The sequence below is a fragment of the Stylophora pistillata genome, chromosome 1 (genome assembly GCF_964205215.1).
Source record: "Stylophora pistillata chromosome 1, jaStyPist1.2, whole genome shotgun sequence".
NCBI classification, from domain to species: domain Eukaryota; kingdom Metazoa; phylum Cnidaria; class Anthozoa; order Scleractinia; family Pocilloporidae; genus Stylophora; species Stylophora pistillata.
The window spans coordinates 14,305,957-14,325,453 of record NC_142519.1 but is presented as its reverse complement, the minus strand read 5'-3'; the positions used below and the strand labels follow the sequence as shown (position 1 = coordinate 14,325,453).

The following is a 19,497-nucleotide window of genomic DNA, read 5'->3' as shown; positions in this document are numbered from 1 at the left end:
ATGAATTTTCTCTAAAAAAGCAGCTGTCCCAGCTGTCCCAGTTGTCCCGGTTGTCCCAGTTGTCCCAGTTGTCCCAGCTGTCCCAGCTGTCCCAGTTGTCCCGGTTGTCCCAGTTGTCCCAAGTGTCCCAGAAGAAGAGAAGTCAACATTTATTTGGTGCGTTGTTTATTTATACATCAAATCTCCATTGTTTTGCTTGTGACGTACATCAAAACTCCACTGTCTTGTTTGTGACGTAACTCGGGAATTGGTATATGGAGCATAATCCAGAATTTGGCTATGTTACCTTTCATGAAACCGGGGCCATCTAGACAAAACACCATATGGAATCAAACCGTTCATGTACTTTGCCGATTAGCATTAAAGCATTCTTTAATGTAAGTAGACAATGTAGTAACAATGCAGTAACAGAAGTAACAATGCAGCATTTAATGCTTCCAATTCGTACTCACTAAACCCCGAGCATGCGGAAGTATCTTAGATACAACGGTCTGAGTTTGACATTTAACCAACATTGTAATAGCGTGAAGATCACCGAAAGTATGGGAATTTTTTGTTTCAGTTTTATATTCTAACTGGTTTTCATTGTCTGGGTGGCTCCAGTTTCAGTAAATGCACTTTAAAATGAAGACAGGGAGAAAATCTGGTTTCATCCATTCGCCGACCAACTTACCAAACTTTCTACAGCTGTGGTAAGTTTCCGATCTACACGATGTTAAGATATTGTTGTGTACTCTTTGCTCATTAAAAAACTCAATAATTCAACTAAATTTAAAAATCTAGTGATTAAAGTAAGCCACAATAGAACTTAAAACATTGCAGAGCTGAAATCAATATTAAAAGAAATATATTAAAAGCAGTTAAACATAGTTATAGTTTCTAAAGAGACTGTTGTGCAAAACCGACGCGAAAGCAAAAAGTCTTTTTTCTGTATCAGCGTTTTAAGGGGTGAAAGAGGACTTATCACCGAGTGCATAGCTGGTGAGCTACATGTGATGCAAGTAATAACAAAATCTGATCTGGACTCAAGTTTAATCAATCGTGTTATAAAGAGATATCTCCTTTCATGCTCTTTAGCTCTGAGTGGCAACAGTTCATAACTCACTTGAAAACGGACCAGCCGCCTTCCTTTCGCAAAGTACATTTATTAGCATTTTCGCCATTCCGCAGACTGTTTTGAACTTGGTCACGAGCTCTAGCTTGATACGACTGACTTACGAAACGCGTATGATTCAATTTAGTGCTTTATGCAACAGACCTTATTTTCTTTCGGTGAAACGGCGTGAAAACCCATGCGAGATGTTGAGAGGAAATATTTGTCGGGACAATGGTCAGTAGATCCCTTCCCTCCCTCCCACAGTTAATTGACTTTTCCGGTGTTCTTACAGGGGCGGATCCAGGAATTTTGATTGGGGGGGGTCCAAACTTTGGTTCAGAAAGGACTGTTGAACTCTTTTGAGGCAAATTACTTCTCCCCCACAACCCCCACATTCCTTCCCAGTAGTTGCGGTTGCACGTTATAATTCCTTGGCCGCTTACCGTTTACTTGGATTCATTTTAAAAAAATCAGCCAGTTAAAAAGTGATATACGACCCTATCGATGTAAGAATTTCAGTCTCAAAGTTCTAAGCGTCAGGTCTGATGGGGGGGAGGGGGGTACGGACCTCCCGAACCCTCCCCCTGGATCCGCCACTGTCTTAGAGCATCCTAAGAATAGTAAAAGGTAGATTTTCGTCCAATTGTAGAGCGCTTAGGATCCAAGTGATGTAAAAATTTTAATTTCCTATTGGGCAAAACGATTCTACATAAACCTTGCTGCAACTCTTGTCGTTGATTGTTTAAGGGGTGAAAATCCCTTTTGTGCTATGAAATGACAAACCTTTAGAACCGAGACTTTTTTTTGTTTTTCATATTAAATTTATTTCCGTCTGAATTCTGGCAAATTTTATTCACACAATGAATTACATTTAAAGGAAAACTCTTGCTCTCGATACATGTAGATTGAAAAAACTTTGGGGAAAATAAACTGACAATAAAAATCTAAAAATCTATACAGAAAAAAGATAGCGAAAGGCAAAAGATTTGAAACTGCAAACAGTCCTAAAGTTCAGCATTTTGATTGGAAAATCGTCAGTTATCTTTTATTATAAATTAAAACGCCTTATATATGTTTAAAAAACGGTGCTGTTATATCAAATCTTTTCCAATGGCGTGCTGCAAACATAATTAATCGGCATCACGAAATACCTTATTGAAAAACCACAAAATCATATCGCAATATCAGCCAAAAAGGAAAAAGAAAACAAATTAAAAACTCACGATTAAAAAGATTTTATCCTCTCTCAGTTACACGGGGAACCATTGAAAAATGGAATATCTATCAAATCGTTTCATCCAAAAGTACCTCACTTTCGCAGCCGTCTGACCACAATCTCAAAGTCTGCTCATGGTTACATCGTAGAAATCTCCTTCATTTTAAATGGTTCGTCAAAGTCTATTTAATCATTTATTTCGAAAACTTATCTTCCAGCCTTTCCTTATTTCTTTTAAGGATTTAAATTCTTTACTTGTTACAGCAAACCTTATCTGGCTGTGTCTCTATCAATAGGGTATGGTTTCCTTGAGAACAGGCCACTCACGATGTGGCTGCTAAAGACATGCAGCCAAGCCTTCTCAGCCCAGGAGGAAAAATGGGCGCTAGTTTAAGCTTTTGGGCCCCGTTCACTTACATCGTTGCGTAACTTGGCCGCTGTAAAAAGATAAGAGCTGTCGATATGGCCACTGTTGCAATAAAAAGCAACAAAAAGAAGCGGTCTATAACTTTGGCCACTGATTCCCATTCCTCTTTGATCTCTTCGTCTTTTTCCTGTTCTTTGGCTCGTTCGGTTAGCACGTTAATGCCTTCCAGGAGCTTTTCCTGCGAAGAAGGCACTCTGTGTCTGATACTATTGTCGTTTACAGAGTTGATGAAGTCTCGTGAGGTTAGGATCTTCTCGCCGACCTTCGGCGCGATGACAAGTACATCCCTGGGGCTTCCATCCGTTTCTATATTGTTTCCATTGTGTTCGGGCATGATCGGGCTGTACGAGTGAATATTCTGATTGCTCGGGCCGTGGAATTTTCGTTGAGGCCTCTCCTTGGGTCGGGTGACTCGGAGAATAGGCGCCAGGATATCGATTAGAAGAACACGCACCCATTGTGGCACTTCAGAGCTTGGTCCGGTGGCTTCGTAGATGTTCAAGACGAAACACGTGGCAATCAGGGCTAGTCCAATCTCGACCATGGAGGCGACGAAGAATTTGCCGATCAAAGGTGTGACGTCTGAAGTGGTCGGAGTGTTCTCGGCAATCATCAGCATGAAGACAGTCATCGCCAACAGTGTGGTGATCACGAGGGTAACTCTTTCCCCGGTGTTGGGTGGTAAAACGAAAGTCAGGAGAGCAAAGGCGGTTATGAGGAAACAGGGAACGATCAGGTTGTTAAAGTAGAACAGGACCTTTCTTCGGATGTGCAGCGTGAATATCACATTTGGATAGGGCTCTGGGCAACAGCTACGCACATGAAAATGGAAAAGGGGGGCTTTTAGTAAACTGTTCTTCGAAAAGAGTTATGAAATACTGATGATATCTCTTGTTATTATGCGGACAAACCCCCAAACCCCCAGTCAGGGCGCCTGTTTACCAAACCTAGATCAAGGAGGATGCGGTTGAAGTGTGAATGATGATAACGTTTTGGGATCTTCTAAAAGTCCCTTTAAACGTTTCTAGAAACGATTGGCCAGCATTTGGTTAAGTTGACATTATTTGACTTGCCATGCTTACCTGTACTTGACAATAATTCTCTTGACGGGGGCTTCTACCATTTCAAACTCACCACTCGACATGTAAGAGGCAAGATCAACTGAATTGCTAGCGTTCAATAGGTCAACTCGGAGTCCGTCGTACGTCCATGAACCGAAGTGGAGATCACATTTTTGGTCGTCAAATGGGAAGAATTTGATGTCAATGGCACAACGACTCCTTAAGATTGTTGGGGCATACCTAATAAAATCGCAAAGCGTACATGTGGTGTGACTATTTTAAATTCTTTACTCCGTGCCTTACTTTTTGGTCTTCGTGTACGGTTAAAACTCGGAGAATTCCCGTAGATATTCAAATCTCAGATATGCTGATGTCCCTGTTGGACTAAGCTGCAGTTAACTCATTGTTGAGTCAGGCTGCATAGTCTTTAAAGTTCATAGGTAACTAGAGTTCTGCATTTTCTTGCAGATACTGGTCTTTCTGTATAATCTAATAATTGCATGAAATGATTGATGAAACCCAGCGTAACCAGCCCTGATCGGCGGTCACGTAATTCAGAGTGGAAAAGAATTAAAGGGCGATTGCTGAAATAAGAGTCTGCGGTCTACTATAATTACAGTCTTCGTGGTTTAGTGTCCCATACGTATCTATTGAAAGTTTTATCTCGCGCGCGATCGGCTAAAAAAGCACGTGACCAAATATGCTTCTGCATGAGTTGAAGAATATCCGGTAATATTCCCAGTTTTAAAACCCAACGTCCAAAGCGATGAAAGTCTTAATCTCTTTCTAATTAATTACACCCAGATAGATTCCTAGATTTACCATACTTATATTGCTAACACTTAGTCTTATTGTCAGCTTACCAAGTGTTGGTACCATCGCTGGACAGAATCACTTTCGTTTTAAATTGGTCCATATTACCGCTTGTTATTCCTGTATTTGCACTGGAGAATGCACAAGGAAAAAAATTAGAAATTTCTAAAAAGAAATTCTTACGCTATCAACAGTATTTGCATGGCTTTTTGCAGTTTTTGTTTTTCAGCTTGGGAGGTTAAGAGAAATCCAAGAAGGAACAAAAACTGGAAGGTGATTTACAGATGAGTTTTCTCACCCTCGTGTATAGTCTTGTGTTTTGTGTGCGCACTCAATTCAAGCATTATCATATGTCTGGTGACCAAGTACGTTTATGGTCGCCAAACAAATGTGGTTTACCTAAAGCGCAGATCTGCCAAGGATCCTTACATTTAATTGATAAACATTTCAGCAAGGTATCACCTCCACTATAACGGTATGGTTAAGCAGAATTCGACTTACTTGTTGTAGAGCACAATATCTGGAAGCCACACTAATTTGGGATCTACGTTGATGGACTTAATACCGCCATAATGAGAAGCATTCCAGCGCAACAGGTGATTGTTCCATTTCTACAGCAATTGGTCAAAGAAAGTAGAAACACTGAATTAAAGCTAATAAACTTTTCCTCAGACGTACCATGTCGGAAGGTTTTTAAGCAGTTAGCAAGCGTAAGAGGGATTTTTTTTGTCAAAAGAGATTTGCTGGATGGAAGCTAGAAATGGGACACTTTAAAATGGGAGTTATTGCTCGACGTTTCGTTTTCTTCGTAACGCCGTTATCAAAAGTTAGTATTTTAGTGTGTGCCGCGCTTAGTTTCTCTCCCACAGAGGAAACAATGTCAAGGTACAAAATTATCTCAACAGTATTTTATTTTACTGGTTGAAATAAGAAGAGAGCGTCAGAATTACTTACTTGTCTTATCCAAACGTTACTCACTAGAACTTGATTCTTTTCATCCTGTGATGAAACGATTTCGAAAGAAAATATTAGCAACAAATTCCTACCCGATAGCCATAGCCCTCCTTAGAGGCCTGTGGTAACATATCGGTGTGCAGCAGTAATTTGTCATGTCTTCGATGCTCCATACAATCCTAAGTACTAGAAAAATTCCGCGCAGGGTGCGAGTGTGTGGGGTTCAGAAAAAGTTGGTTTCACTTTGATAAAAGCTTATAGGCTTAGGGTTAGGAATGAAGCAAAAAAAGGCGCTTTTTTCAAGGAGTTGGGAGCTTCTTGTTCTGAAAAAAATAAAAGGAAAAGTTTTAATTACAGAATTTTTTTTGTGTTTGTGTGCCTGCGTGTGGCCATATTTCGCGGCCTACTTAGGTTGAAATTTTCAACACCTACTGATCATATGGTAAAGCGCTTATTGGCTAAGTTTGGTCGGGCCGGACGAGAAAGTATTTGGCCATCGGTCATGAGGCACGGAACTCACTGTGCTCGTTCCTTACGCTATGATTTTGAGCCAAATAATTTTCCGTTCGGCCCCACAAAACTCAGTCAATAAGTACTTGTCATGTGTGTAATATTATTCGGCGAAATCATTGCAATCTTGATCGAGAACAGGCTTTTTGTACCTTCTTTAGTTCTTTAAGTGTCTTTTTTTAAAGTTCGTTTTCATTCCGCGTTCGCGAGAACGAATCCGTCAAATAGAGGTCGACCTACTTTAAGTAAGTCATTTAGTATGGCTTACTTAATCAACTTTTTAAAGTTGTTTTAACAAACATTGCAGGAAAACGAGCAGGAAAACATTGCAGGAAAACGAGCAGCAAATGCGCAGAGACCATGCTACACAGTATGGCATCGGAGGAAAGTCAATCAGAAAGGGTCGATTTCCTGTTAAATCTCTTACACACTTTTGTGTCCAAGAATGTCTCCATGAAGACAATTTCTGAGTCGGATATTTCAGCCATGATTCGATTGTATCGTGGAAGCTGTTTGCGCTCGCCTTACAAATTCTTCTATTTTGTAATAATTTGGATATATCAACAAAGTTGAAATGGTAAATTGGCCACCTTAACGATTACAAAAGCTGACGTTTCGAGCGTTAGCCCTTCGTCCGACGAAGGGCTAACGCTCGAAACGACAGCTTTTGTAATCGTTACGGTGGCCAATTTACCATTTCAACTTTGTTGATATATCCAAATTATTTCGTTACTCCCACCGACGCAGCCCCAAACAGTTTCTTTCGAATCTATCAGCCTTTCTTCTATTTTGTGTTTGGTTGTGCTCTGCAGACAGAAAACGTTGTCATATTACCCCTTCCAAACTAGCGGTTTAGTTGCGCTCTAGTTGATAATGAATTTTTTTCACTTATACCATGAAAATATCGGCAAAAGCACCGGCCGTTCCGTGGGAAGAAGCGGCGTTCCCGGATATCAACATCGACGGCGTGCAAAGGATACTGGTTGAGCGCGGCCCTTTAGGAAGGTGATGAAGGAGGCGGGCCACTTTTTTGACATTATGCCTTGGGGGTGGGCGCTTATTCGTGGGAGGGCGCTTGTTAGAGAGTAGGCGCTTTTTCGAGAAATACGGTAAATTACCTTACATTACTTACCAGTTCGACGAGCTGAGTGTAGGCAATACCGAAGACAACTTTGATTGCAGCGTTCTTGTTCTTTACTGGTCTTACTTCCTTGCTGTAGTTATCAAACAGTTCTTTGACCAACCTAAGTTCGTCGTCGTCTCTTTTCGTGATCGCATCTGTTATCAAAAATAAGTTAAAAGTCATTGGTTAGTGCGAGTTTTGTTACGTCCCTCATGTTATGATCATGTTATGTCTCGTCAACTTATGTCACGCTTCAACTCATGTCGGCCACCAATGTTTTCTTTCCTTGACCATCGAAAAGTTTTAAACTGTCGAATCTTTTTTGTCAATGAAAGCAAGTTATATAGATTCTTAGCTTCTTAAGTATCTCAATGACCCGTTTGACCTCTTCTCGAAAAGAGCGATATGTACAAAGACTGTTTGTCATAATTTCCTCAAGTGCTGGCCTGTGAATTTCGAAGACTTTTGGACTAATTTTACTTTATTTGATCCAGTCTCCCACTCTTCGAATTTAGATAGCGTTTAATCTTAAAACGACGATATATTGCCTTTTCGTGTGCTTTTCACTCTGATTGTTTGAAATGGATTGATATTATTGAAAAAAAAAAAAAAAAGAAAAGAGGCCGTTGCATGGATTCTTGACAAGGCCGACATTGTCAATTTAGTTGTGGCAGCATTTAAGGCCCTTTTCTTGGGAGAATAAATCACTATGTTTTAACTTGAACAGAAACCAGTTGGAAAGCTTCCAGTTAGTTGGAAAGATAATCCGGCGCGATTTTTGAAAGAAAGTTTCGGATTTCAAGTGAGGGAGAAAAGTTTAGTAGCATAGAAAAAAAAAAACACAAAAACAACGCGAAGACCAATTTCTATATTCTCTGAATTAAGTAAATCGAGGGTTCTAGAACAGGATTCGAAGAATGTATCGTAGCTGGATAACAGAGAACTCTAACAAAAAACAGATATTAAGCGGGATATTAAAGCCTTACTCAGTATATGAGGTAAAAAATTTAGACCAGGTTTTCACTTTAAAACCGCAAACCCATTTCCAACTACAGTGTAGAATTAGAATTTGAAACTCAGCTTCATTACAGGAAACCAGCAGGAGGTAATGGTTAAATGAAAAAAAAGAGTATTTCTTGAATAAATTGTGCGAATATTTAGTGAACACTGATCTTGTGGTTAAAATTGTAAAGCCGGGAACATGCTTGCGATAATAACAGCACATAGACGCTCTTGAAGCAACGAGGAATATCTACGATGATTTGAAAGGGTCCGGCCACTTTTGCCAGAAAAAAGAAAAATGTAATTCTAGGAGGGATTATGAAATAGTCGAATATCCTGACCTACCTGCAATTGCTGTGAAGGTAATTAAAAGAAAGCCATAGAGAATCGCCAAGTGATAGCTATGCATCTCGATCAAGAGATGAAGAAATGCCTCAAACTGCGCTCAAAGGCCAATGTATTGAGTTTCCAAAAAAGTTTAAACTTAAATCCGAAGACTGGTAAAATTGTTTTCTTCGCGTCGAAAATCCATTTGAAATTTAGAAGGACTGATAATTAATTTTGCCACACCTGATCCACCTTAATCAAACTTAGAATATTGATGCAAATAAATGGAAAAGCCACACGAGTGACGTCATGGTATAAACAACCTATAGAAGTGATCGCACGAATATCATAATGACGCCATAGACGCGTCGTTCAAGAGAACTCTTAAGAAAGTCTGCTCGAGAAACAATGATCTATGTTTATATATCTTTTGGTCACCGCTGTGCCTCCTTACGAAACTCGCAGCGGTGGCAAAGATTCTCATAAAGTATTAATGAAATGTAGGTAGCTTTGTGGTTTCAAACGAGCCAATTAACGCTAATCTTCATCTCCTTGCAGTTTCTAAATATAACACATACCCTGATCTAAAAAGAAACGTGTTGTTACATCTGCATGGTGGTTTACTTTCGTTCTATGATACACGTATCATTTTTCTTTCAGAGAAATAGGGGTTTAACACCAGGACAGAATGATTTAGATGTTGGACCGCAAGAGGAAAATAAAAAGAACTGCCTGAAAGGTATGATTATCGTAACTGATTATAACACCGCTTCTTTGGACTGTGTCAGACATGGTAATTATTAGTATTTGTACCGCATTTGAATTCAGCTGGTTAATCACTAGAAAAGAAAGATGTTCTCTTAAAAAAAAAAATCCCTGTTCATCTCCCCTTACGACTTTGTTGGTTATAATCCAGTGGAAAAAAGAATGCGAGGATCATTAGCCTCATAGACAGAAGAACACACCAATGACAACGCTAGATTAATGACAACTTAAGTGGAGAATCAGTAACATGACTTCTTTGTTCCTCGCATCTCACTGAGTCACATTCGCCAGAGTCACAAGCGCCATCGATAGAATTGGAAACACTCCCATTCTTGCGACTTTTATGTGCCAAAACATGGCTCTTATCATATTTAGTATTCAAATTCTAATTTCTACAAGGTGGTAGGCAATTACGCCATCATGATTTTGCCGCCGGTTAAAACTGACACTACCAAATCAATCTTTGCCTGCTGTCGAAAAGATATACTTTTTTTTTTTGTCAAAAACAGAAAATAAAATACATGTTAGGCACGTTCGCTGTAAGTTACCTAGGCAATTAAGATGTGTTTTTTAGACTTGTTTGGAAAACAATTTCCACCGACAGTTTAAGGAGGATCCACGATTTTGATCGTGCCATATCTTTCCGCATAGATTTATGCTAACGCATCAAAAATGGCTCTCCTCTGTTTTGGTTGGAGCCCCAGAAATTAAGATGAGAAAAGGTATGTTAGAGTCTTCAATCGGTTTACAGGATAATTTACGTAGTCATGTTTCTCGCAACTCTATTTGACTTTCATTGTGCTTTACGTAATTTTTTTTTAAATCGACAAATGCACGGTAAACGCCAAACCACATATATGTTTCCAGGGATGAGAACATCTCTTTTCACCTGGACCATAAGGGTTTCATTGTACTTCAGGCAATTTCTCTACCGATAAATGCATGAAAAACGTCCAACCGCATATATGTTTCAAGAAAGCGACTTATCTAAGCAGAAAGGAATAGTCGCAACTAGCCAAATTTATGCCTCACATGAACATGTTTTGTCTTTCACATATCATGAAGCATGGGGCCTCGAGGTTGACATATGCGCACGTAGGAAGGCAGTCTGAAGTAAATTCAAGTCGAAACATTGCAGGGCAACGAGAACATGCGATATAAACAGGTCACTTCAACAGTCTTTCGGCATTCAATGCTAATTAAGGATGAAACACGAACTAAGTTTCCCCTGAAAAGAATTGCTAGTAGAGGGAATTCTGGAAGGAATATCTATTTAGCTGGAGAATGTCCAACGGCTGACCATAGCCAATTTACATTAATGAACATCACTTCCAATAAGGGCAGCAAAGTCACCAAAAACAGGATGTGAAACATTGCCTATGCATTCTTATATCGCTTAAGTTGACATCGTAATCATCTTTATGTTAAAAAAATTGGGCGCCAGTTTTTGTCGCACCTTGAGAATAATTGTTGCTCTTTTGTAAAACCAATTTCTCAATTACCTTATGTACTAGTCTTAATTTCAGCCCATTTTTCATTCGTCAGTAAAATTGCTGATGTAAGATATCAGCTGTCAGTCAGATATGCGTTATTTCTCAATAAACTGTTAAAATTTTGACCGATTCTCACCGAACAGTTGAGTCTCACGCAGGAACTGAACATGCGAAAGTCTTATGTGCTAGTCAGCGGACTTACCAAGAAATCAATAGCAATGGAAGGGAGGAGTGACGGAGTGACGCAGTGATGGATGCGAAGGAGTGAATTTTGTGTAATGACAACAACCCGGAAATGGCTTTCAGCGATTTTACGAGTTAAAAAAGGAGTGTTAATTTTTATTAGAATAACATATCAATTTTATATCAAGGACTGTGCACTTACCACCTTCCCCCCTTCTTTCGAAGCTTAGGGTATCTTGTAAATGATATATTTAGCCCATTGCAGAAACGTGAGAGGACTGGGACGAGTTTCTTATATTGATTACATTGAAAATCTAAACATTTCAAGTGAAATTTTACTGAATGAAAAGCTGCCCAGCCAAGTTTGAGAGTTTTCTGCGAAAAAGTGTCCAAATCGGAACCTTGCAAAAGTCGCAAAATTTCCATACAAACCCTTAAAATTTTTTGCCCTGTCTACCCAATCCATACAAACTCTCTATTTTAGGTGATATTTGAAAAGCTGTCATTTTGCCATTTTCCTCTTCTATATACTTCTATTCTTGCTTAAGACTCAAATTTAGTTGATCTTTCATTTGAATATCTTAGTTTTTCAAACAAACGAAAAACAACCACACTCTTTCCCAGTCCTCTCACGTTTCTGCAATGGCCTATTGCCATTCTTCTCTTCATCGTTATTTTATTTTATTTTTTTTTTGCCGTCCCATGCTTTAGCACAACTCAGTCTGAAGCCTGAGTCGCACTCCGCCTAATTCAGTGGTTTAAGGGAAACAGGGAACATTGCTGAGTTGGCTTCCTGAGCGAATCTGAATGATTGAAAATTTCGTCACAATAATTTTGCGATATTATCCAAGGGAATGAATGTTTCTTTTTTCAACCAACTGATACAGCAACCGCAAATAGCGTAAAACCCGCCGCACTGAGTATTCTTTATTAGTGGGAAAACAGGAAGTAGCATGAAAATATCATTCTACAGGAATTTCTTAAATCGTATTGTAACTTGTTACATACCGAAAAAAAACTGCATCTTCTACTGTCATTTACCCAATCATCTTGTGTGAGGTCATGATTTTAACTGCCTTCTTAAATTTTCCAATAAAAGGTATGGGAAAGTCATTGAAGTAGATACATCTTTCTGATACGGTAAAAAATGCGTTTTTATAAATAAGATATTTTCTAAGTGCTTTAAGAATACCGGAATAAAAGAAAACACGAGTTTAAGCGCAAGTAGATGGTATATCAAAGAGATATTTATTCTCCGTGACTCGAGATAATTTATGTATCTCTTCAGAAGTCTTAGTACTACTAAATGCCTCGGCAAATCAATTTAATTCCGTTCAATTTACTAAAAAACTTTTGCGGCCTATTATAAAAATAATTTTAAAATTCGAAAGGTTTAAACGCCGCTTTGTTGTTTTGAATAGCGACTTAAACGATTCCGTTATCGCAAGGAACTCTTAAATTTTAAGTTGCTGTCAGAGATAAGATTTTAAATTGAATACCGTAAATAATTCTTCTTAGCCAATTCAGTTTCAACCTGTAACACGGCTGCCAGATTACAGTGATTGCAACTTGTATTTTGTACGAACGTGATGTTATCTGTCAAGTCTTGTGTATAGCTCATGCTTTTCTTTTTTCACGAGAAGCTGACATGTTATTAAACATTCATTAAGTGTTTTGCGACACGCGTGTGCTTTCTTTAAGTGAAAAAGGTAAATACAGTTCAGATTTTCATCTCAAATTGTTTAATTCGGTCAAGTTAGCCGAAGATGTTCGTCACAAATGTTCTGGTTGGTCAGTTTGCGAAGTTGTTAGGTAATGGTAAATAGTACTAAATTCAACAGTAAAAATGGAATTAAAAAATGCTAATAACCAGAGTATCGTACCAAATGTGCCGTTGTTATCATCTTCCTTGGTTGTATTCGCCACCAAATCCCTTTGTAGTGCGCTGGACGTTGTTGTCGACGTAGTGACGTTATTACCATCTAAACTTTTGCGGTCGGTATTTATGCCATCGCCATAGCCTTGTATACCAAGCCAAATTATAGCAATGAACAAATGCGAGATGCGAACAGTTTCCAGTGTCATGTTCTTGCCGTGAATACAGCCCTGAATGTGCCTTCCCAGAAAAAAAGAGTGTATGGGAAGTAACGAAGCACCAGGGAATCGGAAAAATCACACCTGTTCTCTCCAAGTTTAATATACACGAGCGGACCCAGTGCAACCCTTAGATTTTGGAATAGAATTCAAAACACTACTAGAAGGCTCTAAGCCAATGACGTGGAATTTTATTTATTGATCCGATGATACTGCTATTTATTCCTTCGATATCAGATGATTGACACATGGTTCATAAAGTTCGCCAAAAGACAACCATGAACTGCGAGAGGCGAAGTAAACAAATGTTACAAATTGAACTGAAACGATTTGGAAGCAAACCAAAGCTAGAAGAATTTTTACATTTTTATGTAAGCTAGGTGCTCTTACTGGACGTAAAGCACAATAGACGGTTTTGAATTTGTTTCTTTACCCGAATCTGTAGAATAGGAAACATCTGGAATTAGAGGTATCTGTTGTTATCAAAACTCGGCATGTAAATCAGGTTTGGAACCCTGCAAAGTTGTATACCACAAGATTATGCCGCTAAGATGATGGGAATTCCTCCTTCAAAAAGCATATAAATTTCAAATACTATCGGCAAAGAAGTATTAATAATTTTTTTCTGCGTTAAAACCGCAGTACTGACTTAATTCACCGATACTTTAAGACTAACACTGGCGTTGACTAGCGCTTGCCCATCGTAATAAATCTACGAACGAAGTCGCGAAAATCAAGCGGAACGGAGATTTGAGTCGAAGTTGAGTTCTCTTTCCAATGTAGACCGCGAATATTCCAAATTCTTCGACTATAAACAAAACTGAAATTTTAAATCCATGTTGCTGAAGTGAATGTGCATAATCGTTCATCCCACTTTAATCCCTCAAGATAAAGACCGCATTTGAAAGAAATACAAACTATGGTACATTTGCGAGCAAAATCGAATTCTCGTATACGTTAAAATAAGTCGCGCAATTACGGCATTTTGGAATCAATTCTTTGTTGACGGACGGCTTTACGTTGTTTTGATTTGGGTTTGGACTTAAGAACGGTGATTGACGAGATGTAGTTCGCATGCTCATAACTCTTGCTTGCTAGTGCCAAAACACAGTTCTCCCAATTCCCTGGCGCCAGTTAAGGCTAGTATTCACGGAATGTACAGAAACACTGGAAACATAAAGCCACCCTGAACGGCAAAGTTTCATGGAAACAGACTAAAAATGAATACCTGCGTATAACGCCAAAGCGAGGATACACGCGAGAGACAAGATGCCCGCCATTTTCTTCCTGGAGGCGTTCTCCTGCAAGGTTTCAGTCACCTGTCATGTAGACAGAAATTAATATTTAACGAGGCATGTTGGACGATATTGCCAAAATTCACAATGCCTTCTTAGTTTGGTTAATTTGAATACCGACCATGATTTCCATCATCCGGAACATGGAAAGCACAGAGAGGAAACGTGTTAGGTAGGTAGTGTCTTTTTTTTTAGCTAGCGGTAAAGTATGTCTGTAGAGCGAAGCAAGGTATTCATACGACCTCAGAAATTTAATTTTTTCCGCGATAACGAAGACTGTTTTTTCATCTTTAATATTGAAGAGAATTAAATAAAATGTGCAAAGCCCTTATAAGTACAAACTCCTAATTCAGTATAATCTGTGGTCTCGAGGGAGGAATACTTGTGATTTAAATAACGTTTTTCTCTTTGTCCGCTCAGAACACAGCCCACGCTCATTAAGTGCAAATTCAATATCGACAAATCATCGTTTTACTGACTTTGAATTTTTGAGGTATGAAGTAACACTTGTGTTTCTTTGTGTCGTGAAATTGATATCGGTTGTTTTTCTTGAAAGACCCTGATATTAAACTAGTAATTACCTGGTAAGAGAATAAACCGCACTTTTCAGAATGAATATTTCTTCGACTCGACAAAAAATCCCGAACAAAAGAAAAAAAAAAAAACTAAGCGAAAACGTCCAGAAACAAATGGCTTATGTGAATTTAGTTTTAAATAGGATAAAATTATTGATGAAGGCAATTTATTCCAAACTGTCTTAAGGCTCATGCGATTTTATTTCCAGTGAAAAAAAAAGGTGTTTGGTAGGTAATTAGTTTCGTCCAAAATCTTTTGTTCACACGAGGGTACAGCACATATGGGAAAACGATGATAGGAACACAGTTAGCTTTAAGGTAAGCCACGAGATAATGGGCAAGTGAAGCTTTTAACCCGACGTTTGGGTTTTCTCATTAAAAGTTACCAATTTTATCTGTGTGTAGTTTTTGGACCTTAATTTCTTCCGCGCGTCGTAATTAAAAACGAACTGGCGCCCTTAGCTTTGTCCAACCTTTGTCGCTGGTTATCATTTTGTGTGAACTCTGTAATTTTTCTCAGCCTACTTCAGCAATTAAGGGGATTGGATTAACTTCAAACTAGTTAAAAAACATATATGTTTTTTTTTGTTTTATTGTTTTGGAAGGGACCTATATCAAAGTTGTTTTGAATGGCTGGCTTATTATAAGAGTTTGTTGACTGTTTTCCGATAAATGACACACCTGCGGTTTTCAATAGTGAGTTTCGCATTTCTTAAAATGGACCAGAAATTTAATATGTCTATAGAAATTAAATGACTCAGTGTCTGGTAAACATGGAAGGAGACTTATGAACAGCGAGTGTTATTTTGTTCCATTTTGAAACTTTTGTCGTAAAACTGATAGCAGATGTCGATGTAAATTGATCGGGCGTGCGAAAGTTTTCATTCGAATAAATAGAGCAAAAATAGTGAGAAGAAAGTACTGGGCGTTATCGGAAGATTTCAATTATGTCCTATTTATGTCTTTAGACGACACTGCCAGGTCTTGGTTAAAGGGAATCAGTGGGGTGGTGTCTCTGACAGTTGAGGGTTTCAAAAAAGATTATTTTGAAAATAGGCAGCTTAATTTTGGGACATTTGTTGTTTGACAGTAAATTGCTCCCAATTAAAATTAATCTCGAAAAAATTCGAGAAATTGAAAACACAAATTCATTTTTTTAATGAATTTCATAAGAGGACACCACAATTTCGCCGCCAAATTTTGGCACATTGTGGGATTAAAAACAAATTTTTCTTTTTTTAAGTTTTCAAAGACAAAATCAAAATTTTAGAGCAGGCTCCTATGAAACATCTCTCCTATGAAACATCTCCACTAGTACTCCAGAAGTATGTCGCCTGTTTCCTTTCATGTAGACTAATCAAACCATCACCAAGGCACCCAATATTTACGAAATGTAAGAAACCTAATTTGTAGGTACATAAGCAGAAGCCTTATGGAGAGAAAGTATATATATATATATATATATATCGTAAAGTTTTGCTTTTAGGCAATCGTGGCTATACTAAGAGTAAAACACGAACAGCAGAAATAAACATGTAAAAAGCATATGGCAATCTGCGGTCTTTCCTTACAGTTAGGTAACTGGGAAAGCCACAAAACTCTTTAACAAAAGGTTATATTTCAAATCGGCACTCTTAATCCCATAGGTATCAGGGAACGTTTTTCATTCTACTAATTTATTCGTGTTTTTCTCGTCACCATGTTCTCACCAATAGCGTAGCTCCGCTTTCTATATTTCAACCCACGCACAACCCACAATTCCTCCATTCGCTCTGACGAAGGGCTAACGCTCGAAACGTCAGCTTTTTAACTCTTTACAGTGGCCAATTTACAATTTCAACTTAGTTGATATAACCAAATTAGCCAAAGATCTGTTCGACAAACTACTTTGTCACAGGGGATATGCACATCTATTCCGTGTCAGAATTACGATAATATTATCTCTAAATTAGAACAAAATATCAAACTCACGTAGACCAGTGATATGACTTCGACTTTCCTTCCTTCAGATACTACGGACTTTGAATTATCAATCTGTAAAATTTTGGGAGGGCATTAGGTGGGAAGTAAGATACGTTGGTTTGAGTCGTTTGTATACAGTGGGCAATCATCAGCATCATCAGCATTAAAAGAGGGTCTCAATGAGTCATGGTTTTTACGGCAGCCGTTCAAATTTTTGTTCATATTACAACTAACGATTTCATTATTTCCCTTTCTATTAAAAGAAAAATAAATTACACTTTATGGAAAACGCTCATGGCGTTGCATTATCCCCATTTTTCTCTTTTTCCATAAGGCTGAACTTACAACTAAATACAGCTCCAAGCTTCAAATGATACAATCAAACGGCGAGGAAGTGCTGATCACAAATAAGTTCGCTTTTAACAATCCAGCGCTAGGAGCACAATTTTAACCAGTTAATCACTGCTGCCAGCAGGAAAAAAAAAAAAAAAAAACAAAGAAAAATTTTTTGTCGGAGAAATTTTCCTCTGGCTTGGGGAAAACACAAATAATTTTTCCTCAGAAAATCGTCATACACATTATCGCACAGAGTGTCTGTCTGTTTTCCTTTAATTTTTCTTTCAATAGGCCATAATGCGCAGTAGATCATCAACTTTTTCTTCCCACAGTGACTCAATGCTTTGAAACCACACGCTGGTCACTGACTCTTAATTAATAGCCTTTTTCAAACTGAGTGACTTCGATCGTTAGAAGCAAAGAAACCAACCGTCATATTTTGAGTGGATGTGACTCCGTTTCAGAAGTCTATCTCAACGGGCAGCTAGACTCTAAGAATTTGAATTTGCTTCTTGATCGCTTCGACTTCAGTTCTAATAGACTTCTAATTATAAATCAGACACAAAGATTTCAATTTTCTGCTCACGGTTCTCGATTTTAAGGATCGATCAACATGCTGCAGTGCGATCTATATACTTTTCACTTTGCTGTTTCAATTGTACGCATAAGTTGAAGTTCGTAAAAATGCATTTTCGGTTTATTTAAGGTAATAACTATTACTTCTGTTAATTGACTTTCTCAGCTAACCAAGTCAGATCGGTCCCTATGTATGAGATCTTTGGTGAACGGAGAAAAATTTACTGATTTTAATAAATTGAGGCACGAATTGAGGATGTAGTTAAAAGGGCTCCTTTACAACGTTTTAAATCGATTTGTAGTCTCATTCAGGGATCTTAAAAGGCTTCATTTATTGTCAGAATTACGGAAAGACAACAAGATCGTTCAGTTATAATCAGCGATCAACTGCTAGGCACACAAACTCCACGAACCGAGACGAAGTGGAGGTCCATTAAAACGCAAAATGAAACGAGATTTGGCTTTGATAAAAAGTGTTCTCGTTTGTTTCACAACAAAGGCACGCAGATTGCGAAGTTTCGACGCCACAGTGCCTGTCTATCATAATCTGTGAGGGGAATTAATCGTATCTTTTCAAATGCCTGTCGTAAGTTGTTTTGATTTCGCAGTGTTAATTCTTTTTATTTCTAAAAGAAATTATTCTAAATCCTGCATGTTTGCCATAATTGCACTTCACAGTGAGATTTCTTAGGTGGAACTATATATTTTAGTCTTTTCCAGTCACATCTTTGGGTGATAATTTTTAATCAATTTTCTTGTGTTTATTCAATCGATATCGTGTGTGGTGTCGATCGCTTAATTTTTTTCTTTTCAAAACAGGTGTAAGCCGTGCTCTCTCCTATTCAGTGATAATGGTCATTAAAATTATAAAACTTATGAAGTTACTCACCTTCTAGTTACCAAAATTATGGATCAAACAGATCTATATTTCAGCTGAAATCCGGCTTTGAAACTCTGTCCAAGCAGCTAATTGTGTCTGAAAATGCAAAATAGATGCTGGTTTCTAATAAAGATGTCAAGTAAATATCAAACAATTTATAGCCTGCCTTGAAGCATGCGCTTAAGCATAGGGAACTATGAAACATGCAAAATACTAATAATCACTAATTCATTGATATTGCTTTAAAACTTACATATTTTGGGTATTCTTTAGTCCTTGTCAAATACATTTATAAACGTAAGGCAAGCCCTGCGTTTTCAAGATTGGTTATTGAATGAAGTCGCTGCTGATGTACCCATTTGTTATGTAAACTGTATCAGTCATGCGCGGTGTGGTTGGCGCCTAATGCGTTTGTGGCGACTGGTTAATTTCGCGCCAAAAACCAATCACTCGATGAGTTCAAGCGTTTGTTATGTCTTAAAAAAACCATCTTATGTATTATAAATCCAGAGGCACGAACCCGAAATATATTCCTTACGGTTCACTTACAAATATTTAACCTTCGATTTCACTGAAAATTTTTCCAAAGTAGATTGGTAAATGTTTACCACTTACGCTAAGAATTCGTCGTATTTGAAAAATAAAATACATCTCTCGAGCATGAGGTCTGCCTAAGCCTTAAGGCCCTTTGAAAACAACTGCTTTGTCTGTAGTTACTCTGTTTGCGCTTGTGGGCTGGAATTAATTTTGTTTCACCCATTTCACTGGCTATTCCGGTCTATTTCGTGGTTGCACTGAACTTTGCAATA

At 38.2% G+C, this 19,497-nt stretch overlaps 2 protein-coding genes across 17 annotated transcripts in view; one reads left to right on the top strand and one right to left on the bottom strand.

The window, feature by feature from the left end:
* Positions 1 to 1,756: 1,756 nt before the first annotated feature.
* Positions 1,757 to 19,047, bottom strand: LOC111324298 (neuronal acetylcholine receptor subunit alpha-2). 6 transcript variants are annotated; one of them, XM_022927819.2, is made up of 11 exons: positions 18,942 to 19,047; positions 18,698 to 18,784; positions 16,906 to 16,968; positions 14,293 to 14,383; positions 12,854 to 12,991; positions 7,210 to 7,355; positions 5,568 to 5,612; positions 5,115 to 5,224; positions 4,664 to 4,744; positions 3,822 to 4,040; positions 1,757 to 3,551 (listed from the first exon to the last, which is right to left on the bottom strand). In XM_022927819.2, the coding sequence occupies exons 4-11, from the start codon at positions 14,342 to 14,344 to the stop codon at positions 2,726 to 2,728; spliced, it is 1,617 nt and encodes a 538-aa protein (XP_022783554.2). In that variant the 5' UTR covers positions 14,345 to 14,383; positions 16,906 to 16,968; positions 18,698 to 18,784; positions 18,942 to 19,047; the 3' UTR covers positions 1,757 to 2,725. The 6 variants fall into 6 exon arrangements, with proteins under 6 accessions (XP_022783554.2, XP_022783557.2, XP_022783555.2 ...); XM_022927822.2 differs by lacking the exon at positions 12,854 to 12,991; XM_022927820.2 differs by lacking the exon at positions 16,906 to 16,968.
* The window catches only part of LOC111324299 (neuronal acetylcholine receptor subunit alpha-10), a 30,494-nt gene continuing 19,887 nt past the window's right edge, over positions 8,891 to 19,497 (top strand). For 2 of the 11 annotated variants that reach the window (XM_088739139.1, XM_088739123.1), the window contains exons 1-2: positions 8,891 to 9,029; positions 9,190 to 9,268. The gene's annotated coding sequence lies outside the window, so the exon portion shown is untranslated. Of the gene's footprint in view, positions 9,030 to 9,101; positions 9,269 to 9,945; positions 10,017 to 14,441; positions 14,532 to 14,779; positions 14,853 to 19,497 lie in introns of those variants that run through there. The other 9 variants (XM_088739135.1, XM_088739108.1, XM_088739162.1 and 6 more) reach the window with 6 other exon arrangements.